Raw genomic sequence first — 23,440 nt, forward strand, 5'->3', positions numbered from 1 at the left:
TTCATGTTGGTATATATTTATATTATAGTATATGGACACATTGATCTGTTTTGTAGTCAATGCCTAGTATGTTCTGTTGTGCTGAATAAAAGCAAGAATTTCATTGTCCTATCAGGGACTCATGACAATAAACTCACTTGAACTTGAACTTGAACCTGTCCCATCCATGTACCTGTCTAAATGTCTCTTAAATGTTATGATAGCACCTGCTTTGTGCTGCTGCTCTGTCTGGGTATTACCCCTCTCTCCCCGTCCACAATGTCTTTGATAATGGTCACCATGTCTTCCCACCCTGCCTCCTGTAAGGACTCCATCCCCTACTCCCAATTCCTCCGCCTACGCTGCATCTGTTCCCTGGATGAGGTGTTTCACACCAGGACATCTGAAATGTCCTCATTCTTCAGGGAACGGGGATTCCCCTCCTCCACCATAGATGAGGCTCGCACCAGGGTCTCTTCCATACCCCGCAACATTGCTCTCTCTCCCCATCCCCGCACTCGCAACAAGGGCAGAGTCCCCCTAGTCCTCACCTTTCACGCAACCAGCCGTCACATACAACAAATAATCCTCCGCCATTTCCGCCACCTCTAACGTGACCCCACCACTGGCCACATCTTCCCATCTCCCCCAATGTCTGCCTTCCGCAAAGACCACTCCCTCCGCAACTCCCTTGTCAATTCTTCCATTCCCTCCCGTACCACCTCCTCCCCGGGCACTTTCCGTTGCAACTGCAAGAAATGCAACACCTGTCCCTTTACCTCCCCCCTCGACTCCATTCAAGGACCCAAGCAGTCGTTCCAGGTGCGACAGAGGTTCACCTGTATCTCCTCCAACCTCATATACTGCATCCGCTGCTCTAGATGTCAGCTGATCTACATCGGTGAGACTAAGCGGAGGTTGGGCGATCGTTTCGCCGAACACCTCCGCTCAGTCCGCAAGAACCTACCTGACCTCCCAGTGGCTCAGCACTTCAACTCCCCCTCCCATTCCCAATCCGACCTCTCTGTCCTGGGTCTCCTCCATTGCCAGAGTGAGCAACACCGGAAATTGGAGGAACCTCATATTGGCTTGGGGAGCCTGCATCCGGCGGGCATTAACATTGAATTCTCCCAATTTTGTTAGCCCTTGCTGTCTCCTCCCCTTCCTTAGCCCTCGAGCTGTCTCCTCCCATCCCCCAGCCCTCGGGCTCCCCCTCCTTTTTCCTTCCTTCTCCCCGCCACCCCATATCAGTCTGAAGAAGGGTTTCAGCCCGAAAAGTTACCTATTTCCTTCGCTCCATAGATGCTGCTGCACCCGCTGAGTTTCTCCAGCATTTTTGTGTACCTTATGTCTTGATAATGCTGCTTTGTGCTGTTGAAGTGTCTGTGTCTCACTCCTCTCTCCCTTCTCTTCTCTCCACTGATCACCCACGGACCACCAACTGGCATCTTGATCCCCAAGGACCCTAGATGAAGCTTTCTACAAACAACCCTTTGCTGACGTCATTGGCTATGTGTATGTTGCTTTCTCTTTTTCCTCTCTACTATTCTCTCAAATACTTTGAGATACTACTATTAATTCTGGAAATATGAACTAAATGCAGGATTTACTAGAATGTTGCCTGGGTTTCAGCAACTAAGTTACAGAGAAAGGTTGAACAAGTTAGGTCTTTATTCTTTGAGCACAGAAGGTTAAGAGGGGACTTGATAGAGGTCTTTAAAATGATGAGAGGGATAGACAGAGTTGACGTGGATAAGCTTTTCCCACTGAGAGTAGGGAAGATTCAAACAAGAGGACATGACTTGAGAATTAAGGGACAGAAGTTTAGGGGTAACATGAGGGGGAATTTCTTTACTCAGAGAGTGGTAACTGTGTGGAATGAGCTTCCAGTGAAGGTGGTGGAGGCAGGTTCGATTTTATCATTTAAAAATATATTGGATAGTTATATGGACGGGAAAGGAATGGAGGGTTATGGTCTGAATGCAGGTAGATGGGACTAGAGGAGAATACGTGTTCGGCACGGACTAGAAGGGCCGAGATGGCCTGTTTCCGTGCTGTAATTGTTATATGGTTAAGTGGGGAAGGTGCTGATGGGATCGGGCAGCGTCTGTGGAGAGAGACAGGTTAACGGTCGACATTACAACGGGTAGTGTGGATATCCCCAGCACTTTATTTCAGATTTCCAGCAATGCAGTATTTTGCTTTTCTCTAATTATTTACCTTTTTTTGTAGACATTGACACATTCTTCTCTTTCTCATATATAATGTTAGTCTTGAACATGGAATGTTTAGATTTGTCAACATTTTAAATATTGGATCAATTTGTTGATGAGAGCTGAACCACGAGTGTTAGATTTCCCTCAGTGATGGAACTCTTGTCTCTGAGACCCAGTATTGTCGGCTCACAGCGTCATGCAACTGGAGGGCACAGAAGAAGGCTATTTGGCCCATCGAGTCTCTGCTGACCCCTGGTACAGTGACCCCAATGGTGCCACTGTAAATGATTCCCACTCAAGCTCATCCAACACCCCCTTGAGGACGCTCATTGACTCTATTCAACAAGCTTCAGGTAATGGAGGCAGGTGACTAGTGGGGTGCCTCAGGGATCTGGGTTGGGTCCACTGTTGTTTGTCATGTATATCAATGATCTGGATGAAGGTGTGGTAAATTGGATTAGTAAGTATGCAGATGATACTAAGATAGGGGGTGTTGTGGATAATGAAGTAGATTTCCAAAGTCTACAGAGAGATTTAGGCCATTTGGAAGAATGGGCTGAAAAATGGCAGATGGAGTTTAATGCTGATAAATGTGCTACATCTTGGCAGGTCAAATCAAAATAGGACGTACATGGTAGCGAATTGAGGAATGCATTGAGTCTAGGAATAACTGCACAGTTGTACAAGGCATTGTAAAATTAAAATTGTACAAGGCATTGGTGAGACCAATTCTGGAGTATGGTGTACAATTTTGGTCGCCCGATTATAGGCGACAAAATAGAGAGAGTACAGAGGAGATTTACTAGAATGTTGCCTGGGTTTCAGCAACTAAGTTACAGAGAAAGGTTGAATAGGTTAGGTCTTTATTCTTTGGAGCGCAGAAGGTCAAGGGGGGACTTGATAGAGGTCTTTAAAAATGATGAGAGGGATAGACGTGGATAAGCTTTTCCCATTGAACAAGAGACATTAAATCAGAATTAGGGGACAGACGTTTAGGGGTAACATGAGGGGGAACTTCTTTACTCAGAGAGTGGTAGCTGTGTGGAATGAGCTTCCAGTGAAAGTGGTGGAGGCAGGTTCGATTTTATCATTTAAAAATAAATTGGATAGGTATATGGATGGGAAAGGAATGGAGGGCTATGGTATGAGTGCAGGTTGATGGGACTAGGGGAAAATAAGTGTTCGGCACGGACTTGTAGGGCCGAGATGGCCTGTTTCCGTGCTGTAATTGTTATATGGTTAATGGGCCAGAACATCTCCCTGCTCGTACACCTATCCTGCCCTCTGTTGACCATGCTCAGTCCCTGTCCTGGGAATCCTCTGACAATGGGACGACCTGCCCCTTCTTTATCTTCTGTCATCTGACAGTGATCCGGGCTGTCTCTGGTCTTGGGTCCTACCTCTGGTGACCCAAGACCGCCTCCAGCCATGGGGGCCACCTCTGGCAATGGGGACCACTGCTGTTCTCCCGGGTCTGTCTCTGGCCATGGGGGCCGTCTGGCCATGGAAGCCACCTCTTTTACATCCTTCCTCATCCTCTGTCCAATAGAGAGCAACCCCAGGTCTTCCAGCCCAACTTCACACTAAGTGGTCTGCTTCATGGAGCAGGTGCATGCGGCCATGGTCCTGAGACATAACCTGGACTCCCCCTTCTCCCATCACTTCCGCTGCACCCACATGCCATGCAACACCTGTCCTTTCAACCCTTCCCTCCCCACCATCCAGGGACACGGACAACCCAGGAGAAGCAGTGATTCCCTGCACTGTTTCTAACCCAGTATTGTCACTCCGTGTTCACAGTGTGCGCTGCTCCGCACCACAGAAACCAAGCACAGGTGGGCTGATGGGTTTGTGGAGGATCATTTGCAGGAAGGACCTCGGGCTTCCTATCCCTCTCTGACCTGTTCCTGTCATGCAGTGACACAGTGAGGCCCAGCATAAGACTGAGTTTGAGTTTAGTTTATTGTCACGTGTACCGAGGTACAGTGAAAAGCTTTTGTCGTGTGCTATCCAGCCAGCGGAAAGACAATACATGCTTAGGTAACATGATTGGGGCTGAATAATGGTCCTTACCTTAAATGCCACCTATCCACATCCTCCAGAGATACTGCCAGTGCCGGATTTAGATGAAGAGAGGCCATTCCTTTCCCGTCTATATACCTATCCAATTTATTTTTAAATGATAAAATTGAACCTGCCTCCACCACTTCCACTGGAAGCTCATTCCACACAGCTACCACTCTCTGAGTAAAGATGTTACCCCAAAACTTCTGTCCCTTGATTCTCAAGTCATGTCCTCTTGTTTGAATCTTCCCTACTCTCAATGGGAAAAGCTTATCCACGTCAACTCTGTCTATCCCTCTCATCATTTAAAGACCTCCATCAAGTCCCCCCTTAACCTTCTGCGCTCCAAAGAATAAAGACCTAACTGTATGTTGTCATTAAACAGTTGGTTTTAAAATACATATTGGGTTCACCGCGGAGCGGGCGATGCCTTACCTGGATCGCCATTTGAAGCTCTGGAGTGTTGTGCCTGCTGCTTCAACATCATGGAGCTGTGGTTTGCGGAGCTCCCAGCCTCCGGCTGCGCTGATTTAAACATCGTGGAGCCCTGGGATCCCTTTGCCGAGGGCCGCCAGCATAAATCTCCGCCCTGCTCAGCCTGTGGACTTTGGTTGGTGCGGGAGGGAAGGGAAGAATTGACCAGGGATTTGCGGAGGGAGCAGTCTTTGCGGAAATCAGACGGGGGGGGGGGGGGGGGGGGAAGATGGGAAGATGTGGCGAGTGGTGGGGTCACGTTGGAGTTGGCGAAAATGACGGAGGACTATTTGTTGTATGTGACGGCTAGTAGGGGGGGGAAGGTGAGGACTAGGGGGACTGTGCCCTTGTTACGAGTGGGGGGATGGGGAGAGAGAGCAATATTACGGGGTATGGAAGAGACCCTGGTGAGAGCCTCATCTATAGTAGGGGAGGGCAACCCCCATTCCTTGAAGAAGGAGGACATTTCCGATGCCCTGGTGTGAAACACCTCATCCTGGGAGCAGATGCGGTGTAGATGGAGGAATTGGGAGTAAGGGATGGAGTCCTTACAGGAAGCAGGGTGGGAATAAGAGTAGTCTAGATTGTCATGGGAGTCGGTGGGTTTATAGTGGATGTGGTCAGAAGTCTATCATCTGCGATGGAGATAGTGAGGTCAAGAAATGGTAGGAAGTGTCGGAAATGGTCCAGGTGTATTTGAGTGCCGGATGGAAGTTAGCGGTGAAGCGGATGAAGTCAGTCAGTGTGTGTGGGTGCAGCAGGTAGCACCAAAGCAGCCGTCGATGTAACGGAGGTAGAGGTCGGCGATGGGGCTCTGGTACGTATTGAACAAGGATTGTTCGACGTGCCCGACAAAGAGGCAGGCATAGCTGGGGCCCATGCGCGTGCCCATAGCTACGCCTTGTATTTGGAGGAAATGTGAGGAGTCAAACGAGAAGTTATTGAGGGTAAGGACCAACTCCGTTAGGCGGAGGAGTATATCAGCGGACGGGTATAGGTTGCTTCTCCGGTCGATGAAGAACCGGAGGGCTTTGAGAACATCGTGGTGGGGGATGGAGGTGTAGAGTGTAATAGTCCATGGTGAAGATGAGGGGATGGGGGCCTCGAGAATGGAATGCCCGGAGACGAAGGAGAGTATCTGAGGTGTCTTGAATATAGGTAGGGAGGGATTTAACCAAGGGGGATAGGATGGAGTCAAGGAATGTGGAAATGTGTTCGGTAGGGCACGAACAGGCAGAGACAATGGGTCTACCAGGACAGTTTAGGGGTAATATGAGGGGGAACTTCTTTACTCAGAGAGTGGTAGCGGTGTGGAATGAGCTTCCAGTGGAAGTGGTGGAGGCAGGTTCATTGGTATCATTTAAAAATAAATTGGATAGGCATATGGATGAGAAGGGAATGGAGGGTTATGGTATGAGTGCAGGCAGGTGGGACTAAGGGGGAAAAAAATTTGTTCGGCACGGACTTGTAGGGCCGAGATGGCCTGTTTCCGTGCTGTAATTGTTATATGGTTATATGTTATATGGTTAATCAGGTTTGTGGATTTTGGGGAGAAGGTAAAATCGGGCCATGCGGGGTTGGGGAACGATGAGGTTGGAGGCTCGGGGGGTCAGGGCCTAGGAGTTGATGAAGTCGGTTATGGTGCTAGAGATAGTGGCCTGGTGCTCGTCAGTGGGGTCATGGTCCAGGGGTAAGTAGGAGGAGGTTGGCGCGTGGCCTCAGCTTTGTAGAGATCGACGCGCCAGCCTACCACGGCACCTCCCTTGTCGGTGGGTTTGATCACCCAGTCTGGGTTGTTGCGGAGTGAGTTGATAGCTGTACGTTCGGGGGAGGGGAGAGAATGTAGTGAGACAGGGGAGTGGAGAAGTTGAGGTGGTTGATGCCCCGCCGGCAGTTTTGGATAAAAAGGTCTAAAGCCGGAAGATGGCCATGAGGGGGGGTCCACGAGGAGGGGGTTCGTTGGAGACGGGAAAAGGGATCATCAATAGGGGGCGAGGACTCCTTCCCATGGAAGAACGCTGTGAGGCGGAGGCGACGGTAGAAGAGCTCCAAGTCGTGGTGGGCGCGGAACTCATTGAGGTGGGGATGGAGGGGGACAAAGTTAACGCCTCTGCTGAGGACAGACCGTTCGGTGTCGGAGATGGGGATGTCAGGGGGGATGGTAACCACAAGGCAGGGATGGGGGTTGGGGCTGGAGGAAGGCAGAACTGAGGCCGAGGCGATATCTGATGGGGAGGGGGGGGGGGGGGTGAGAGGGGGGGTAGGGGGGTGAGAGGGCTGTAGTGTGGGTGGGGAAGAGCAGGGGTCACATAGTTAGAGGGGGATGGGGAAGACTCAGTGGAACTGCCACTGAGGTTAACAAGACACTAGGACCCAGTGGAGTCAAACCCAGGAGAGTGGGAGTTAGCAGCGTGGAGTCCAGGCTCCAGGTAAGGCGACGGCTGCAGGTTGCTGGAGGGCAGTGGAGTGGCGAGGGTCCGCGGACCCGATGGTAGGAGTCCGCGGGCAGTAGAGACGGGGTCGGCGGGCGATTCGTGGGAGATCCCGGTGGGCGGATGGTCGGTGGGGTGGCGCGGATCGGCCAGCCCGGTGAGTCAACGAAGTGAGTAGGGCGCTGTGCGTCGGCCATGTTCGGAGAGCCCAGTTCCGGCGATGATGTTCGATAGGTCCGATCCGTTTGGATGGGCCCAGTGCGGCGGCATGGTTGGGTGGGCCCAGTGCGAGGTGGGTCGGCCAGGTGTGTATGCGAGGTGGATAATAGGCCCCCAGTGCGTATGCGAGGTGAATAGGCGCCCAGGTGCAGCAGCGTGGTTCGGCGGAAGAAAAGGTTAAATAAACTAACCATATAACCATATAACAATTACAGCACGGAAACAGGCCATCTCGGCCCTACAAGTCCATGCCGAACAACTTTTTTTCCCCTTAGTCCCACCTGCCTGCACTCATACCAAAAAAACCCTCCATTTTCTTCTCATCCATATGCCTATCCAATTTATTTTTAAATGTTACAAATGAACCTAGGGTTAGGGTTACCACTCCCACTGGAAGCTCATTCCACACCGCTACCACTCTCTGAGTAAAGAAGTTCCCCCTCATATTACCCCTAAACTTCTGTCCCTTAATTCTGAAGTCATGTCCTCTTGTTTGAATCTTCCCTATTCTCAAAGGGAAAAGCTTGTCCACATCAACTCTGTCTATCCCTCTCATCATTTTAAAGACCTCTATCAAGTCCCCCCTTAACCTTCTGCGCTCCAGAGAATAAAGACCTAACTTATTCAACCTTTCTCTGTAACTTAGTTGTTGAAACCCAGGCACCATTCTAGTAAATCTCCTCTGTACTCTCTCTATTTTGTTGCCATCCTTCCTATAATTGGGCGACCAAAATTGTACACCATACTCCAGATTTGGTCTCACCAATGCCTTGTACAATTTTAACATTACATCCCAGCTTCTATACTCAATGCTCTGATTTATAAAGGCTAGCATACCAAAAGCTTTCTTTACCACCCTATCTATATGAGATTCCACATTCAAGGAACTATGCACGGTTATTCCCAGATCCCTCTGTTCAACTGTATTCTTCAATTCCCTACCATTTACCATGTACGTCCTATTTTGATTTGTCCTGCCAAGGTGTAGCACCTCACATTTATCAGCATTAAATTCCATCTGCCATCTTTCAGCCCATTTTTCCAAATGGCCTAAATCACTCTGTAGACTTTGGAAATCCTCTTCATTATCCACAACACCCCCTATCTTGGTATCATCTGCATACTTACTAATCCAATTTACGACACCTTCATCCAGATCATTGATGTACATGACAAACAACAAAGGACCCAACACAGATCCCTGAGGCACTCCACTAGTCACCTGCCTCCAACCCCACAAACATCCATCCACCATTACCCTCTGGCTACTCCCATTCAGCCACTGTTGAATCCATCTTGCTATTCCTGCATTTATACCCAACAGTTGAACCTTCTTAACCAACCTTCCATGAGGAACCTTGTCAAAGGCCTTACTAAAGTCCATATAGACAACATCCACTGCTTTACCCTCGTCAATTTCCCTAGTAACCTCTTCAAAAAATTCAAGAAGATTAGTCAAACATGACCTTCCAGGCACAAATCCATGTTGACTGTTCCTAATCAGACCCTGTTTATCTAGATGCTTATATATATTATCTCTAAGTATCTTTTCCATTAATTTGCCCACGACTGAAGTCAAACTAACAGGTCTATAATTGCTAGGTTTACTCTTAGAACCCTTTTTAAACAATGGAACAACATCAAGTCAAGTCAAGTCAAGTCTATTTGTCACATACACATACGAGATGTGCAGTGAAATGAAAGTGGCAATGCTCGCGGACAAAGAATTTTGTGCAAAAGACAAACAACAAAACAACCAAACATATTATAAACACAATCATAACACACATATTCTTTTACATAATAAATAATAGAAGGAAAAAACGTTCTGTAGAGTTAGTCCCTGGTGAGATGGGCGTTTACAGTCCGAATTGCCTCTGGGAAGAAACTCCTTCTCAACCTCTCCGTTCTCACTGCATGGCAATGGAGGCGTTTGCCTGACCGTAGCGGCTGGAACAGTCCGTTGCAGGGGTGGAAGAGGTCTCTCATGATTTTGTTTGCTCTGGAGTTGCACCTCCTGTTGTATAGTTCCTGCAGTGGGGTGAGCGAAGTTCCCATAGTGCGTTCGGCTGAACGCACTACTCTCTGCAGAGCCTTCTTGTCCTTGGCAGAGCAATTCCCAAACCAGATGGTAATGTTCCCGGACAAGATGCTTTCCACCGCCGCTGCGTAGAAGCACTGGAGGATCCTCGGAGACACTCTGAATTTCCTCAATTGCCTGAGGTGCCTTGGCTTACTCACCAGTGCTGAGGCGTGTGATGACCATGTCATATCCTCAGAGATGTGGACTCCCAGATATTTAAAACAGTTCACCCTATCCACAGGATCCCCATTTATACTCAATGGAGTGTACGTCCTCGGATGATGTGCCCTCCTAAAGTCCATGATCAGCTCCTTCGTTTTTTTGATGTTCAAGAGGAGGCTGTTCTCCTGGCACCAGAGTGCTAGATCAGCCACCTCCTCCCGGTAGGCCTTCTCATCATTGTCTGAGATCAGGCCCACCACCACAGTGTCATCAGCAAACTTAATTATTGAATTGGAGCTGAACCTAGCCACACAGTCATGTGTGTACAGGGAGTACAATAGGGGGCTGAGGACGCAACCCTGGGGCGATCCTGTGCTCAGGGTGAGGGACTTCGATGTATTCCCTCCCATCTTGACTACCTGGGGCCTGGCGGTGAGAAAGTCCAGGACCCAGGCACACAGGGAGGTGTTGAGCCCCAATTCCCGTAGCTTCCCGGCCAGTCTGGTGGGGACTATCGTGTTGAAGGCTGAACTGTAGTCTATGAACAGCATCCTCACGTAGCCCCCCTTCTGGCTGTCCAGATGGGAGAGAGCGGTGTGCAAGACCTGGGAGACCGCATCGTCCGTGGACCTGTTCGGACGGTATGCAAACTGCAACGGTGCGCAGTACGGTATGCAAACATGCGCAGTACGCCAATCCTCAGGGACTATTCTCATTTCTAATGACATTTGCAATATTTCTGTCATAGACCCGGCTATTTCTACACTAACTTCCCTCAATGTCCTAGGGAATATCCTGTCAGGACCTGGAGACTTATCCACTTTTATATTTTTCAAAAGTGTCAGTACTTCTTTTACTTTGAACCTCATAGTATCCATAGCTACTCTACTAGTTTCCCTTACCTCACATAATTCAATATCCTTCTCCTTGGTGAATACCGAAGAAAAAAAATTGTTCAATATCTCCCCCATCTCTTTTGGCTCTGCAGATAGCTGTCCACTCTGTCTCTCCAATGGACCAATTTTATCCCTCGTTATCCTTTTGCTATTAATATAGCTGTAGAAACCCTTTGGATTTACTTTCACCTTACTTGCCAAAGCAACCTCATATCTTCTTTTAGCTTTTCTAATTTATTTCTTAAGATTCTTTTTACATTCCTTATACTCCTCAAGCACCTCATTTACTTCGTGCTGCCTATAATTATTGTAGATCTTCCTCTTTTTCCGAACAAGATGTCCAATTTCACTTGAAAACCAGGGCTCTTTCCAATTTTTACTGTTTCCTTTCAACCGAACAGGAACATAAAGATTCTGTACTCTTAAAATTTCCCCTTTAAATGTCCTCCATTTCTCTTCTACATCTTTCCCATAAAACAAAATGTCCCAGTTCACTCCTTTTAAATCATCTCGCATCTCATCAAAGTTAGCCTTTCTCCAATCAAAAATCTCAACCCTAGGTCCAGTTCTGACCTTCTCCATAATTATATTGAAACTAATGGTATTGTGATCACTGGACCCGAAGTGCTCCCCAACGCATACCTCCGCCACCTGTCCCATCTCATTTCCTAACAGGAGGTCCAGCACTGCCCCTCCTCTAGTAGGTACCTCTATGTATTGCTGCAAAAAACTATCCTGCACACATTTTACAAACTGCAACCCATCCAGCCCATTTACAGAATGTGTTTCCCAGTCTATGTGTGGAAAGTTGAAATCTCCCACAATCACTACCTTGTGCTTACTACTAATATCTGCTATCTCCTTACATATTTGCTCTTCCAATTCTCGATCCCCGTTTGGCGGTCTATAATACACTCCTATAACTGTTGCTACACCTTTCCCACTTCTCAATTCCACCCAAATAGCCTCCCTAGACGAGCCCTCCAATCTATCCTGCCAAAGCACTGCTGTAATATCTTCCCTGACTAGCAATGCAACACCTCCACCTCTTGCCCCTCCAATTCTATCACACCTGAAGCAACGAAATCCTGGAATATTTAGTTTCCAATCACAGCCCTCCTGCAACCACGTTTCACTGATCGCCACAACATCATACTTCCAGGTGTCTATCCAGACTCTAAGCTCATCCACCTTTCTTACAATGCTCCTAGCATTAAAATATGCACATTTAAGAAACCCCCGTCTCTTATTCTCTGTTTATTTCCTTTTTTTTCTTTCTCCTCTTGTGTCCGAGTGCTTCCCTTTTCTGCTTCCTGCCTCCCATTCTGTCTACTAGCTTTCGCTATTTGAGTCCCTCGCCCCAACCATTCTAGTTTAAAGTCTCCCCAGCAGCCTTTGCAAATTTCCCCGCTAGGATATTGGTCCCCCTCGGGTTCAAGTGCAACCCATCCTTTCTGTACAGGTCCCACCCTCCCCAAAAGAAGTCCCAATGATCCAGGAACTTGAATCCCTGCCCTCTGCACCAGTCTTTCAGCCACACATTTATCCTCCACCTCGCTCCATTCCTACTCTCACTGTCGCGTGGCACAGGCAGTAATCCTGAGATTGTTACCTTTTTGGGCCTTTTTCTTAACTCTCCTCCCAACTCCCTAAATCCTCCCTTCAGGACCTCTTCCCTTTTTTTACCTATGTCATTGGTACCTATATGTACCACGACCTCAGGCTCCTCTCCCTCTGATTTCAGGATATCTTGGATGCGTTGAGACAAGTCCGAGACCTTGGCACCAGGGAGGCAGACCACCATCCTGGTCTCCCGACTGCATCCACAGAATCGCCTATCCGACCCCCTAACAATAGAGTCCCCAATTACTATTGCCCTCTTCTTTTTTTCCCTACCTATTGGAGCAACATGGCCGGTCTCTGTGCTGGAGGCCCGTCCGCTGTCACTACCCCCGGGTAGGCTGTCACCCCCATCCGTACTCAAACAGGAGTACTTATTTGCGAGGTGTACCGACATTGGAGTACTCACTCGTTCCTGCCTCTGCCCCTTGCCCTTCCTTAGCGTGACCCGCATGTCTCTCTCCCGTGGTTTTAGAGTGACCACCTCCCTATAACTCCCCTCTATGACCTCCTCACTCTCCCTGATCAGGCAGAAGTCATCGAGCTGCTACTCCAGGATCCTAATACGGTCCCTTAGGAGCCCCATCTCGCTGCACCTGGTGCAGATGTGGACGTCTGGAGGGCCATCCGACACCATGACCTCCCACATCTGACATCCAGAACAGTACACTGCTCTGGCTGTCATTCTTCCGCCTTACCCTGGATCTGATACCAGTATAATACAATAGAAACTGCTGGGAGAAATCAGCAGGTATCTGACTCACAACAGCTGACATTTAAACTGCACCTTTATTATATAAACAAAAAGCACTGTACCTTTAGCCCACTGTACCCTTGGCTCACTGTACCTTTACTAAAGCACTGTACCTTTAACCAGAAAGCACAAATGCTAACCTGAGGTTGCACCCAATCAGCTGCTTCCTCTAGTCTGCTTCCACCAGAACCCTCCCTATGGAGTGTGGAACGTTACAGATTTCGGTAAAAGCCCCGCGCCCTCCTCCACTCTCTCCAACGGTCCCGGGCCTCTGTGAAATAAAGCCCCGCGCCCGATTTAAGTACTCACCGCCCTGACCCTCCTCCACTGCTCTCCAACGGTCCCGGGCCTCTGTAAAATAAAGCCCCGCGCCCGATTTAAGTACTCACCGCCCTGACCCTCCTCCACTGCTCTCCAACGGTCCCGGGCCTCTGTGAAATAAAGCCCCTTACCTACATACCTTTTTCTTTATCCTGCACTTCCAAGGATCTGTGGAGCAAATTCCTCTCCACAACAAATATAAACCTCGCCTGCATTTTAACCCCTCTCCCCCCCCCCCCCCCCACCACCCACCACACAAACACAAAAACAAAACACAAAAAAAAAAAAAAAAAAAAAAAAAAAAAAAATTAAAAAAAAAAAAAAAAAAAAAAAAAAAAAAAAAAAAAAAAAAAAAAAAAAAAAAAAAAAAAAAAAAAAAAAAAAAAAAAAAAAAAAACAAACAAAAAAAAAAAAAAAAAAACAAAAAATATGCACAGCGCCACCGATGGTAGGGTTTGTAACAATGCCACTACCTCAAAAGTTTAACACACCTTGGTGGAGCGAGCATAGGCCCCCCCTAGATCTCGAGGCCCTAAGCTTAAGCTTGTGTAGTTTATACGTAAATCCGGCCCTGGATGCTGCCTGACCCGCTGAGTTACTCCAGCACTCTGTCCATGTTCTCCAGAGATGCTGCCTGACCCGCTGAGTTACTCCAGCACTCTGTGTCCATGTTCTCCAGAGATGCTGCCTGACCCGCTGAGTTACTCCAGCACTTATTGTCCATGTTCTCCAGAGATGCTGCCTCCCCCACTGAGTTACTCCAGCACTCTGTGTCCATTGAAGGGCTGGAAAGTCTATTCCCACCTCTCTCGGTTTTGATTAGTACTGAACGTTGAGATAAATGACGCAGTTATTGTTGCAGAGTGCTGTTGAGCCGGTATTTACCACTGATCAAACCCTCCTCCCGTCACAGAAGCTTTAGCCAGTTTCTAATTGTGATTTTTTTTTCTTTCCCATATGTGGTGAAGCACAAACATCAAACAGCACTGCTACAACCTGCAACAGTAAGTGATGTCTGCTCCCTTGTCCAGCAATTTATCGCAGGCCGTCGTTGGGACATCCACCTCTGGCCATCGCAGCGTAACACACAGTGCTGCAGCAACCCAGCGGCTCAGGCAGCATCTGTGGAGGGAAAGGACAGATGATGTTTCAGGCTGGGAACCTCCATCAGTCTGAAGAAGTGTCCCCACCCGAAACGTTATCTGTCCATCCCTCCACAGGTGCTGCCTGAGCCGCTGAGTTCCTCCAGCACTGTGTGCTCAAGTGTCCGGCATCTGCAGTGCCTTGTGTCTCAGGCCATCTGTTTCTGAGCTGCAGATGCCGGAACTGCAGATGCTGATTTACAAAAAAAGACACCACGCGCTGGAGTAACCCAGCGGGTTGGCGGCAACACTAGGCTCTGGTGGGGAGGTCAGTACAGTGGTGGACCTCTGGTGGGGAGGTCACTACCTTTGATGGAGCTCTGGTGGGGAGGTCAGTACCTGTAATGGACCGATGGTGGACTGGGCAGTGTCCAGCTCTCCCGGTAACATCACTGCCTCCTTGCTGGGCAGGACCACTGCGGGCAGACTGGGCGATGTGGCCAGTAGGCACCTCAGCCCCATTGGGGGCACTGGCTTTACAGTGCAGCTTCCCACTCTGCCTGTGTCCCTGACATTGGGCCACCTGTACAATCTCAGCCTCAGCTGCCCAAAGTCAACCCTGACCTTGGCAGCTGTCTCTGTGGCGTTTGCACGTTCTCCCTGTGACCAGGTGGATTTCTGCCGGATGCTCCGGTGAAAAACTCACCCCTTGGATAGGTTGCAGAGGAGGTTAATCAGAATGATGCCTGGATTATGGGGCATTAGTTACAGGGAGAGGTTGAACAGACTTGGCCTGTTTTCCCTGGAACATCGGAGGTTGTGGGGAGACCTGATAATCTATATTACCAAAAGTCTGTTCTTGGCCGGTTTTGGCGATCTGTGCAGCAATTTCGGAGAGAACGCTGCCACCTACGGCCGTCATTTTTGCCTATCTCGCTCAGAGCCCCCCTCCGCCACATGTGTGCCAGGGATTTTTCCAGTCGATGAAAAATGGTAGAGATATTAATGATTTTACAAAATTCCCCATTCTCTCTGCTGCCCCCGCTGGCGGCAGGGGGGTGGACTATAAACACAGGAAGTGGTGTGCCTCAATTAGTCTGCAAGCTGTAGGAAGGCAGAGGGTCACGTTTCTCTGAGCTGTGAATAACACTGAACACATGTCCACACAACTGTGAGTAAGTACCCTTAATGTGGTTTGAAAATGAAAATATGGTTAAAGTAAAAAAGCACTGCCTGGTTTGGTTGTTTGGGGGGTTTGGGTTGAAATAAAAAGGCACTCTCTCTCCCCCCCCCTCTCTCCTCCCCCCCCCCCCTCCCCTCCCCCCCCCCCCCCCCCCTCTCCTTTCCCCCTCTCTCCTCTCCCCCTCTCCTCTCCCCATCTCCTCTCCTCTCCCCCCACACTCCTCTCCCCCCCTCCTCTCCCCCCCCCCCTCTCCTCCCCCCTCCTCTCCACTCCCCCCTCACCTCTCCCCCACTCCTCTCCCCCCTCTCTCCTCCCCCCCTCCTCTCCACTCCCCCATCTCCTCTCCCCCCCTCACCTCTCCCCCTCTCCTCTCCCCCCATCCTCTCCACTCCCCCTCCTCTCTCTCTCCCCCTCTTTTTCGCCCCCCCCCTCCTCCCCACCATCCCCTCCCCCACCGTCCCTCCCCTAAACCCCCCCCCCTCCCTCCACCCCCTCCCCCTCCCTGCTCCCCACCTCTTCCCCTCCCCCTCACCTCACCCCCCTCTCAGCACACCCCCTCACTCCCCCCCTCTCCTCTCTCCCCCTCTCCTCTCTCCCCCCTCTTCTCTCCCCCCCTTCTCCTCTCCCCCCAGTCCTCAACCCCCTTCCTCTCCCCCCTCTCTCTCTTTCTCCCCCCCTCTTTTTCTCCCACCTCCCCTCCATCCCCTCCCCCACCGTCCCTCCCTAAACCCCCCTCCTCTCCACATACCCCCTACCCCCTTCCCTCCACCCTCCCTGCTCCCTACCTCTCCCCCTCCCCTCACCTCTCTCCCCCCTCTCTCCCCCTCACTCTCACCCTCTCTCTCTCCTCCCCTCCACCCCCACCTTTCCCCTCTCACCCACCCCCCCTCCTCTCCTCACCCCCACCCCCCCCCCCCCTTGCCCCTCCCTCTGTGTCCCCCCCCCCTCTCCCTCTCCCTCTTCTCCCTCTCTCTGTGTCTCTGCCCCTTCTCCTTCTGCCCTCGTTCTCTACCCCCCCCCCCCCCCTCTCTAAATGTGACTGCAAGTTGGGGGCTATGCGTTAGTAGATAGTGTGGTTATGGGGTAAAAGGAGCGGGGGGGGGGGATAGTTTAGTGTGTGTGACCCGCTGCATGCGCCGCCTCCCCCCCCCCCCCCCCCCCCCCACACCCCCCCTTGGGGAACAGACCCAACCTGCACTTGGTCTAGTAGTATATAAAATTATGGGAGACATAGATAGGGTATACAGAACCTTTTTCCCCAGCGTGATGTCTTGAAGGCAAAACTTTGTGAGGGGGAAAGTTTAAAGGAGATGTCCATTTTTATACAGAAGGTGGTGAGTGCCTGGATTGTATAACTGGTGGTGGAGGCAGATACGATAGTGGTGTTAAAGAGACTTTAGGTTAGGTACATGGAAATGCAGGGAATGGAGGGATATGGATCACGTGCAGGTAGAAGTGCTAATGGCATCATGTTCAGCGCAGTCTTTGTGAGCTGAAGGGCCTGTTCCCTTTGCGGTGCTGTACTGTTCTACCTTCAGTGCTTCAAGCAGAACAGCCCTCTTCCATCCTCACCTAATTGAAATCTTTCAGCCAGGTTGTTCCAGCTCTGCTTCCTGGTACGCTGTGCTAGCATACTGTGCCCAAAGCACCAGGCATGGCAGCACGGCAATGGGGAGAGTTCAGGGGAGCTGCCAGTGTGGACACAGCAGAAATTACCCATCAGGTGGATCGCATGTGAAGTGAAACTCTGTCAGAGACACTAAATACATTGCGTCATTGATAGAAAGTGCAGGAACACGGTTTCTGGGGGTGTGTGGGTTTTATAGACAGGAGAAGAAAGGCACTTGATCAACACACAAACTAATGCAGCAAGACCAGAGCTTTAAAACCTTCCAGTTTTTACACCCACAACTCCATCCGTGAGGCCCAAGATGTTTTATCAGGTGGTTAACGTCCCCATCCTGCAAAGACCACATGCCCAGACATTTTTGTGTCCTGCACGGAGCCATACATTACACAACGTATTTTACAGTGTTTAACTTCACTCATCTTCCTGCTTGGCTCTGTCTGGTTCTTGTCTGCCTGTAGCCATGCTTTCTGTCCTCCTGATCTACCCTGCTCCATCCAGATAGTGCCCCCTTCAACTCCAGACAACACCTCCCCGTCCAGACACTGCCCCCCATCCAGACAACGCCCCCCATCCAGACAACGCCCCCCGTCCAGGCACTGCCCCCCCCGTCCCAGACAATGCCCCCCCCGTCCAGACACTGCCCCCCCATCCAGACACTGCCCCCCATCCAGACAACGCCCCCCCCCATCCAGACACTGCCCCCCCATCCAGACAACGCCCCCCATCCAGACAACGCCCCCCCCCATCCAGACAACGCCCCCCATCCAGACAACGCCCCCCCCCATCCAGACACTGCCCCCCGTCCAGACACTGCCCCCCGTCCAGACAACGCCCCCCCCCCCGTCCAGACAACGCCCCCCCCCGTCCAGACAACGCCCCCCCGTCCAGACAACGCACCCCATCCAGACAACGCACCCCCGTCCAGACAACGCCCCCCCCCCCATCCAGACAACGCCCCCCCCCGTCCAGACAACGCACCCCCCGTCCAGACAACGCCCCCCCCCCGTCCAGACACTCGCCCCCCCCCCGTCCAGACAACGCCCCCCATCCAGACAACGCCCCCCGTCCAGACAACGCCCCCCCCCCCGTCTAGACAACGCCCCCCCCCCCCCCCGTCCAGACAACTGTCCAGACACCCCCCCGTCCAGGCACTGCCCCCCCCCTAGAGACAACGCCCCCCCGTCCAGACACTGCCCCCCGTCCAGGCACTGCCCCAGATCTAGACAACGCCCCCCCGTCCAGACACTGCCCCCCGTCCAGACTCTGCCCCCCGTCCAGGCACTGCCCCAGATCTAGACAACGCCCCCCCCGTCCAGACACTGCCCCCCGTCCAGGCACTGCCCCAGATCTAGACAACGCCCCCCAAGTCCAGACAATGTGCCCGTCCAGACTATGCCCCTCCCATCCAGACAATGCCCCCAGTCCAGACAATGCTCCCCCCCTCCACTCCAGACAACATCCCCAGTCCGGACAACGCCCCCACTCCAGACAACGTCCCCCCTCCCATCCAGACACTGGGCCGTGAGTGTGTGCCGTGAGGTAATGGCCCCATTACTGGCGTTCCACTGCACACAGAGGGCTGTGCTTTGGACAGTGAGGGTGGACAGAGCTGCCTCAAGGCACCGTTCCCTCACATACACCCTGTCCACGCCTCACTGTAACCCTGTCTCATATAGACACACTCATGTCTCAATTGGCACAATTGTGTAACAACTTGTTCTCAGAAAAATGCTTCAGTGACTAACTTTATACACACCCAGACTAAACATTGTTCTTTCATTTGTTAGTCTTTTGTGAAAGTTCTTAACTTCAAGGCCATGTCACAGCAATAGAACATAAAACAGCACAGTGCAGGAGCAGGCCCTTCGGCCCACAATGTCTGTGCCGAACTTGATGCCAAGTTAAATTAATCTCCTTCCTGTACATGATCCATATCCCCCTATTCTCTGCATATCCGTGTCTCTTAAACACCACTGTCGTATCTGCCTCCACCACCACCCCTGACATCGTGTTCCAGGCCCCACCACCCTGTGTAAAAATACCTGCCCCACACACCTCTTTTTACATTCCTCTATATCTGCAGTTCGTTGTTACCAAATTGTGACAATGTCCTCTATTGTTAGACATTTCCACCCTGGGGAAAGAGGTCTAAGATGGTCTACCCTATCTCTGCATCTCCTCAATTTATATACTTCCATCAGGTCTTCCACCAACCTCTACCATTCTAGAGAAACCAATCCAAGTCTGCCCAAACTGTCCCTGCAGCTATTACCGCCTGATCTAGACATCATTAAACCTCCTCTGCACCCTCTGTGTAAACAAAAACATGGCCTATTAAAGGAAGGATGTGGAGAGGGACACGAGAGGCAGAGAATGCCTGGACTGTGAACAGTTCAATAACCAGGACAGGGATTGGAATCAGTTGGTAGAGGAATGTGGAGCTGAAAGTGATTTCGCCCAATGAAGTGGTGTCTGGAATTCTCAGTCCAGGGTTAGAGAGAGGGGGCACCAGGGCAGTGTGTATGTCAATGTACTGGGTCCAGGACTGATCTTCAGTGATGTGCTTGCCCAGGAACCTGTTGACTCTCTCCACCAGTGAGCCGGCGATGAAGGGAGAAGAGCAAGATTTGTATTGGCCGGTGCCCAAGGTGAGAGAGAGATGAGGCACTGACCACTGACCAGGAAGCTGGAGAGCAGCGTTACTGGGGGAGGGTGGCAAAAGCCTCATTCCTTCCCATAACACACAGCTCACACACACACAATCTTCTCTCATCCAGCTCAGAGTTTTGTTTATTATTGTCACGTGTACGGAGGTACAGTGAAAAGCTTGTTGTTTTGTGCCAAGCAGTCAAAGAGAAGACTATACATGATTACAATCGAGGTGTCCAGAGTGTACAGATACAGGATAAATGGTGCAACATTTAGTGCAAGATAGAGTCTAATTAAAGATAGATCAAGGGTCTGTAATGAGGTAGAGGGGAGGTCAGGGCCGCTCTCTAGTTGGTGATAGGATGGTTCAGTTGCCCGATAATAGCCGGGAAGAAACTGTCCCTGAGTCTGGAGGTGTGCATTTTCTTGCCTGATGGGGAGGGGTGAAGAGGGAGTGACCGGGGGTGAGCCTAGTCCTTGTCGAGGCAGCGTGTAGATGGAGTCGGTGGAAGGGAGTGGGGCGGTGCTGTGGGGATTAAGTGCTGTGTTTCCCTCACTCTGCAGGGCCGACGATGTGGCAGAGGATGTGGGGCCGGATCTGTGCTCGGGCTCAGACTGGGAGCGGGTCCTCCACCTGTGTGACCTGAACTCCAAGAGCAGCAAGCCGACCAAAGACGTGTCTCGGATGCGCTCGGTGCTGCTCTCTCTCAGCCAGGTGCCCGTGCCCCTGAAGTAACGCCCAGGGTGGGGAGTGGGCCGTCTGTCAGAGGTGTCTCTCGCTCCCATCTGCCAGCCCAACACCCGCTGCAGGGTGCCCACAACCCGTGCTTCAGTGTGTGTGTGTGTGTGTGTGTGCTTCAGTGTGTGTGTGTGTGGGTGGTTAGTGTGGTTAGTGTGTGTGTGTGTGTGTGTGTGTGTGTGCGCGCGCGCGCGCCCGTCTCTCCAATATCTGTGGCCCTGCGCTCCTGGGCTCTGCTCCTCACATGGTGTCTGTAAATATCGATCCAAACTAAATTATAAACCAACGGAAAATAAAATTGATCAGTGTTAAATACTTTGTCAGTGGTTGAAGTCTCTTTTCACCATCCAGGGACAGTCTCAATGTCTGAGGGCAGCACTCCATTCCTCATCACAGATGAGGGCCAAAGTCACACAGCACAGAAACAGCCCCTTCAGCCCAATCCTACAACAGTTCCATTGTTCCATTTCGGGGCCAATGACAATAAAACACTCCTGACTCTTGAACCGTTCATGTCACAGGACCATTCTGCCCATCAAGTCTACTCTGCCATTCAATCATGGCTGATCTATCTTTCCCTCAACCCCATTCTCCTGCCTCCCCCCCCCCCCCCCCCCCTAATCCATACTATTCCAGAATCTGTAAACCTCCACTTTAAAGATATCCATTGACTCGACCTCCACAGCTGCCTGTGGCAATGAATTCCACAGATTCATCACCCCCTGGCTAAAAAAAAGTCCTCATCTTTCCTATCCCTGTATCTTTTAAATGGTTGTTATAGTTCTTGCTTCAACCACCTCCTCTGGCAGCATGTTCCATACACCCACCACCTGTGCGAGAAGGTTACCACTCAGGTTCCTATTAAATCTTTCCCCCCTCATTTACAACCTATGTCCTCTCGTTCTTGATTCCCCATCTCTGGGTAAATGACCACATCGACCCAATGTATTCCCCTGCTGTACCAGAGACCCCTGATCTCACTAATGTCGTCCCCCACGGGGGAACACAGGCCCCAGAGGATCGACGTTCACATGGAACGGTTGGCGTTAACCTTCTCTCGCAAATGGCTGTGATGATTCAGCCCATTCCCAACCTTCTGCACACAAAGTAAGTAAGTAAAGTAAAGTATCCTTTACTGTCATTCAGACTTTTCAGTCTGAACAAAATTTCGTGCCTTGCGTAGAATAAAATAACAGAACACACAATGAACACAGATTTAACATCCACCACAGTGAGTCCACCAGGCCCCCCTCACTATGATGTTGTGACCTCGCCGGGTGATGGTAAGCAAGTCCCTCGGCGGAACCCGAGCTCCACGAACAGGCCGCTTCAAACGCCCGGGGCGGACGAAGCTGCCGCCCTCCAGTCCAGCGGACAAAGCTGTCATTGCGGGATCTCCGGAGAACAGGTCACCAACTTGGGACCTGCGAGCTCCCGACGTTGTCGTCCACTGGGCCCAAAGTCGGGTCGCTGCTGCCGCAACGCCACCACAGCCCTGAAGTCGGCCAGTTCGGAAGTTGGTAAGTCCTGGCTCTGCCTCCGGAGCCTCGAGGTCGGTCCCAGTTGGAGGCTGCCAGCTCCGCCATTAGGCCTCAACGCAGACGGAGACGGAGACAGGGGATACGACAAGAAAAGGTCACATTCCCCCAAAGGAAGAGACTAAAAACAAGCCCCCCCTCCACACTTACACAACTAAAATAAACAAACAACAGGACAAAATATAACAAAAAAAGAAAAGACAAACGGACTGCAGGCGAGTCGCAGCTGCAGGGCAGCACCGCCACCTCCGGCCTTTCCCCCACCCCCACAGAACAACATGTCTTGGACAGAAGGGGAAACGGGGGGGGGGGGGGGAGATATGGAGAGATGGGTGGAGGGGACAATGGGTGTGGGGGAGTGATGGGTGGGGGTTTTTTTTGGGGTGGGATAGGTGATGGGTGAGGAGGGGGTGATTAGTGTGGGGGGTGATGGGATGGGTGAGGAGGGGGTGATTAGTGTGGGGTGGTGGTGGTGGTGAGGAGGGGGGGTGATGGGTGAGGAGGGGGTGATTAGTGTGGGGGTGGTGATGGTGGGGTGGAGGGTGATTAGGTTTGGGGTGATGGGATGGGTGGGGTGGGGGGTGATTAGTGTGGGGGTGGTGATGGGTGAGGAGGGGGGGTGATTAGTGTGGGGGTGGTGATGGGTGAGGAGGGGGGTGGTGATGGGTGGGGTGGGGTTGATTAGTGTGGGGGTGGTGATGGGTGAGGAGGGGGGTGATTAGTGTGGGGGTGGTGATGGGTGAGGAGGGGGGTGATTAGTGTGGGGTGGTGATGGGTGAGGAGGGGGGTGATTAGTGTTTGGGGGTGGGGATGGGTGGGGAGGACACAGGCTGGCGAACTCTCTACAGGAGCAACACCTGACATCTGTTTCATTTCACCCCGTCAGAGAAACTCCTCTGCCCGCTCCATCAGCCTGAAGTAGGTCCCGACCCAATACATCTGTCATTCCCTCTGGAGATGCTGCCTGAGCCACTGAGTCCCTCTAACACTTTCCAGAGTTGATTCCGGATGGACAAAGACTCTGACTGTGACACGGCCAGCCTTCATTACGAGAGGATTTGAGTGTAGGAGTAGAGAGGTCCTTCTGCAGTTGTACAGGGTCCTGGTGAGGCCACATCTGGAATACTGTGTGCCGTTTTGGTCTAATTTGAGGAAAGACATTCTTGCTATTGAGGCAGTGCAGAGTAGGTTCACGAGCTTAATCTCCGGGATGGCGGGGCTGTCATACGAGGAAAGATTGGAAAGACTGGGCGTATTCACTGGAGTTTAGTAGAATGAGAGGGGATCTTATAGAAATGTATAATAGACAATAGATGCGGGAGTAGGCCTATCAGCCCTTCAAGCCACCCATTCAATGAGATCATGGCTGATCATCCCCAATCAGTACCCCGTTAAAATT

The 23,440-nt window shown here is 51.2% G+C and overlaps 1 protein-coding gene across 4 annotated transcripts in view; it reads left to right on the forward strand.

Annotated features, from left to right (window-relative positions):
* Positions 1-20,836, forward strand: part of LOC129702089 (clathrin light chain A-like) — a 77,369-nt gene extending 56,533 nt beyond the window's left edge. Inside the window, exons 5-7 of one of the 4 annotated variants that reach the window (XM_055643637.1) lie at positions 1,441-1,494; positions 14,189-14,224; positions 20,329-20,836. In XM_055643637.1, coding sequence (XP_055499612.1) covers positions 1,441-1,494; positions 14,189-14,224; positions 20,329-20,500 — 262 coding nt within the window. In that variant the 3' untranslated portion in view covers positions 20,501-20,836. The remainder of the gene's footprint in view (positions 1-1,440; positions 1,495-14,188; positions 14,225-20,328) is intronic. The other 3 variants (XM_055643646.1, XM_055643655.1, XM_055643665.1) reach the window with 3 other exon arrangements.
* Positions 20,837-23,440: the final 2,604 nt, after the last annotated feature.

The sequence above is a fragment of the Leucoraja erinacea genome, chromosome 1 (genome assembly GCF_028641065.1).
Source record: "Leucoraja erinacea ecotype New England chromosome 1, Leri_hhj_1, whole genome shotgun sequence".
In the NCBI taxonomy this organism is placed as follows: domain Eukaryota; kingdom Metazoa; phylum Chordata; class Chondrichthyes; order Rajiformes; family Rajidae; genus Leucoraja; species Leucoraja erinaceus.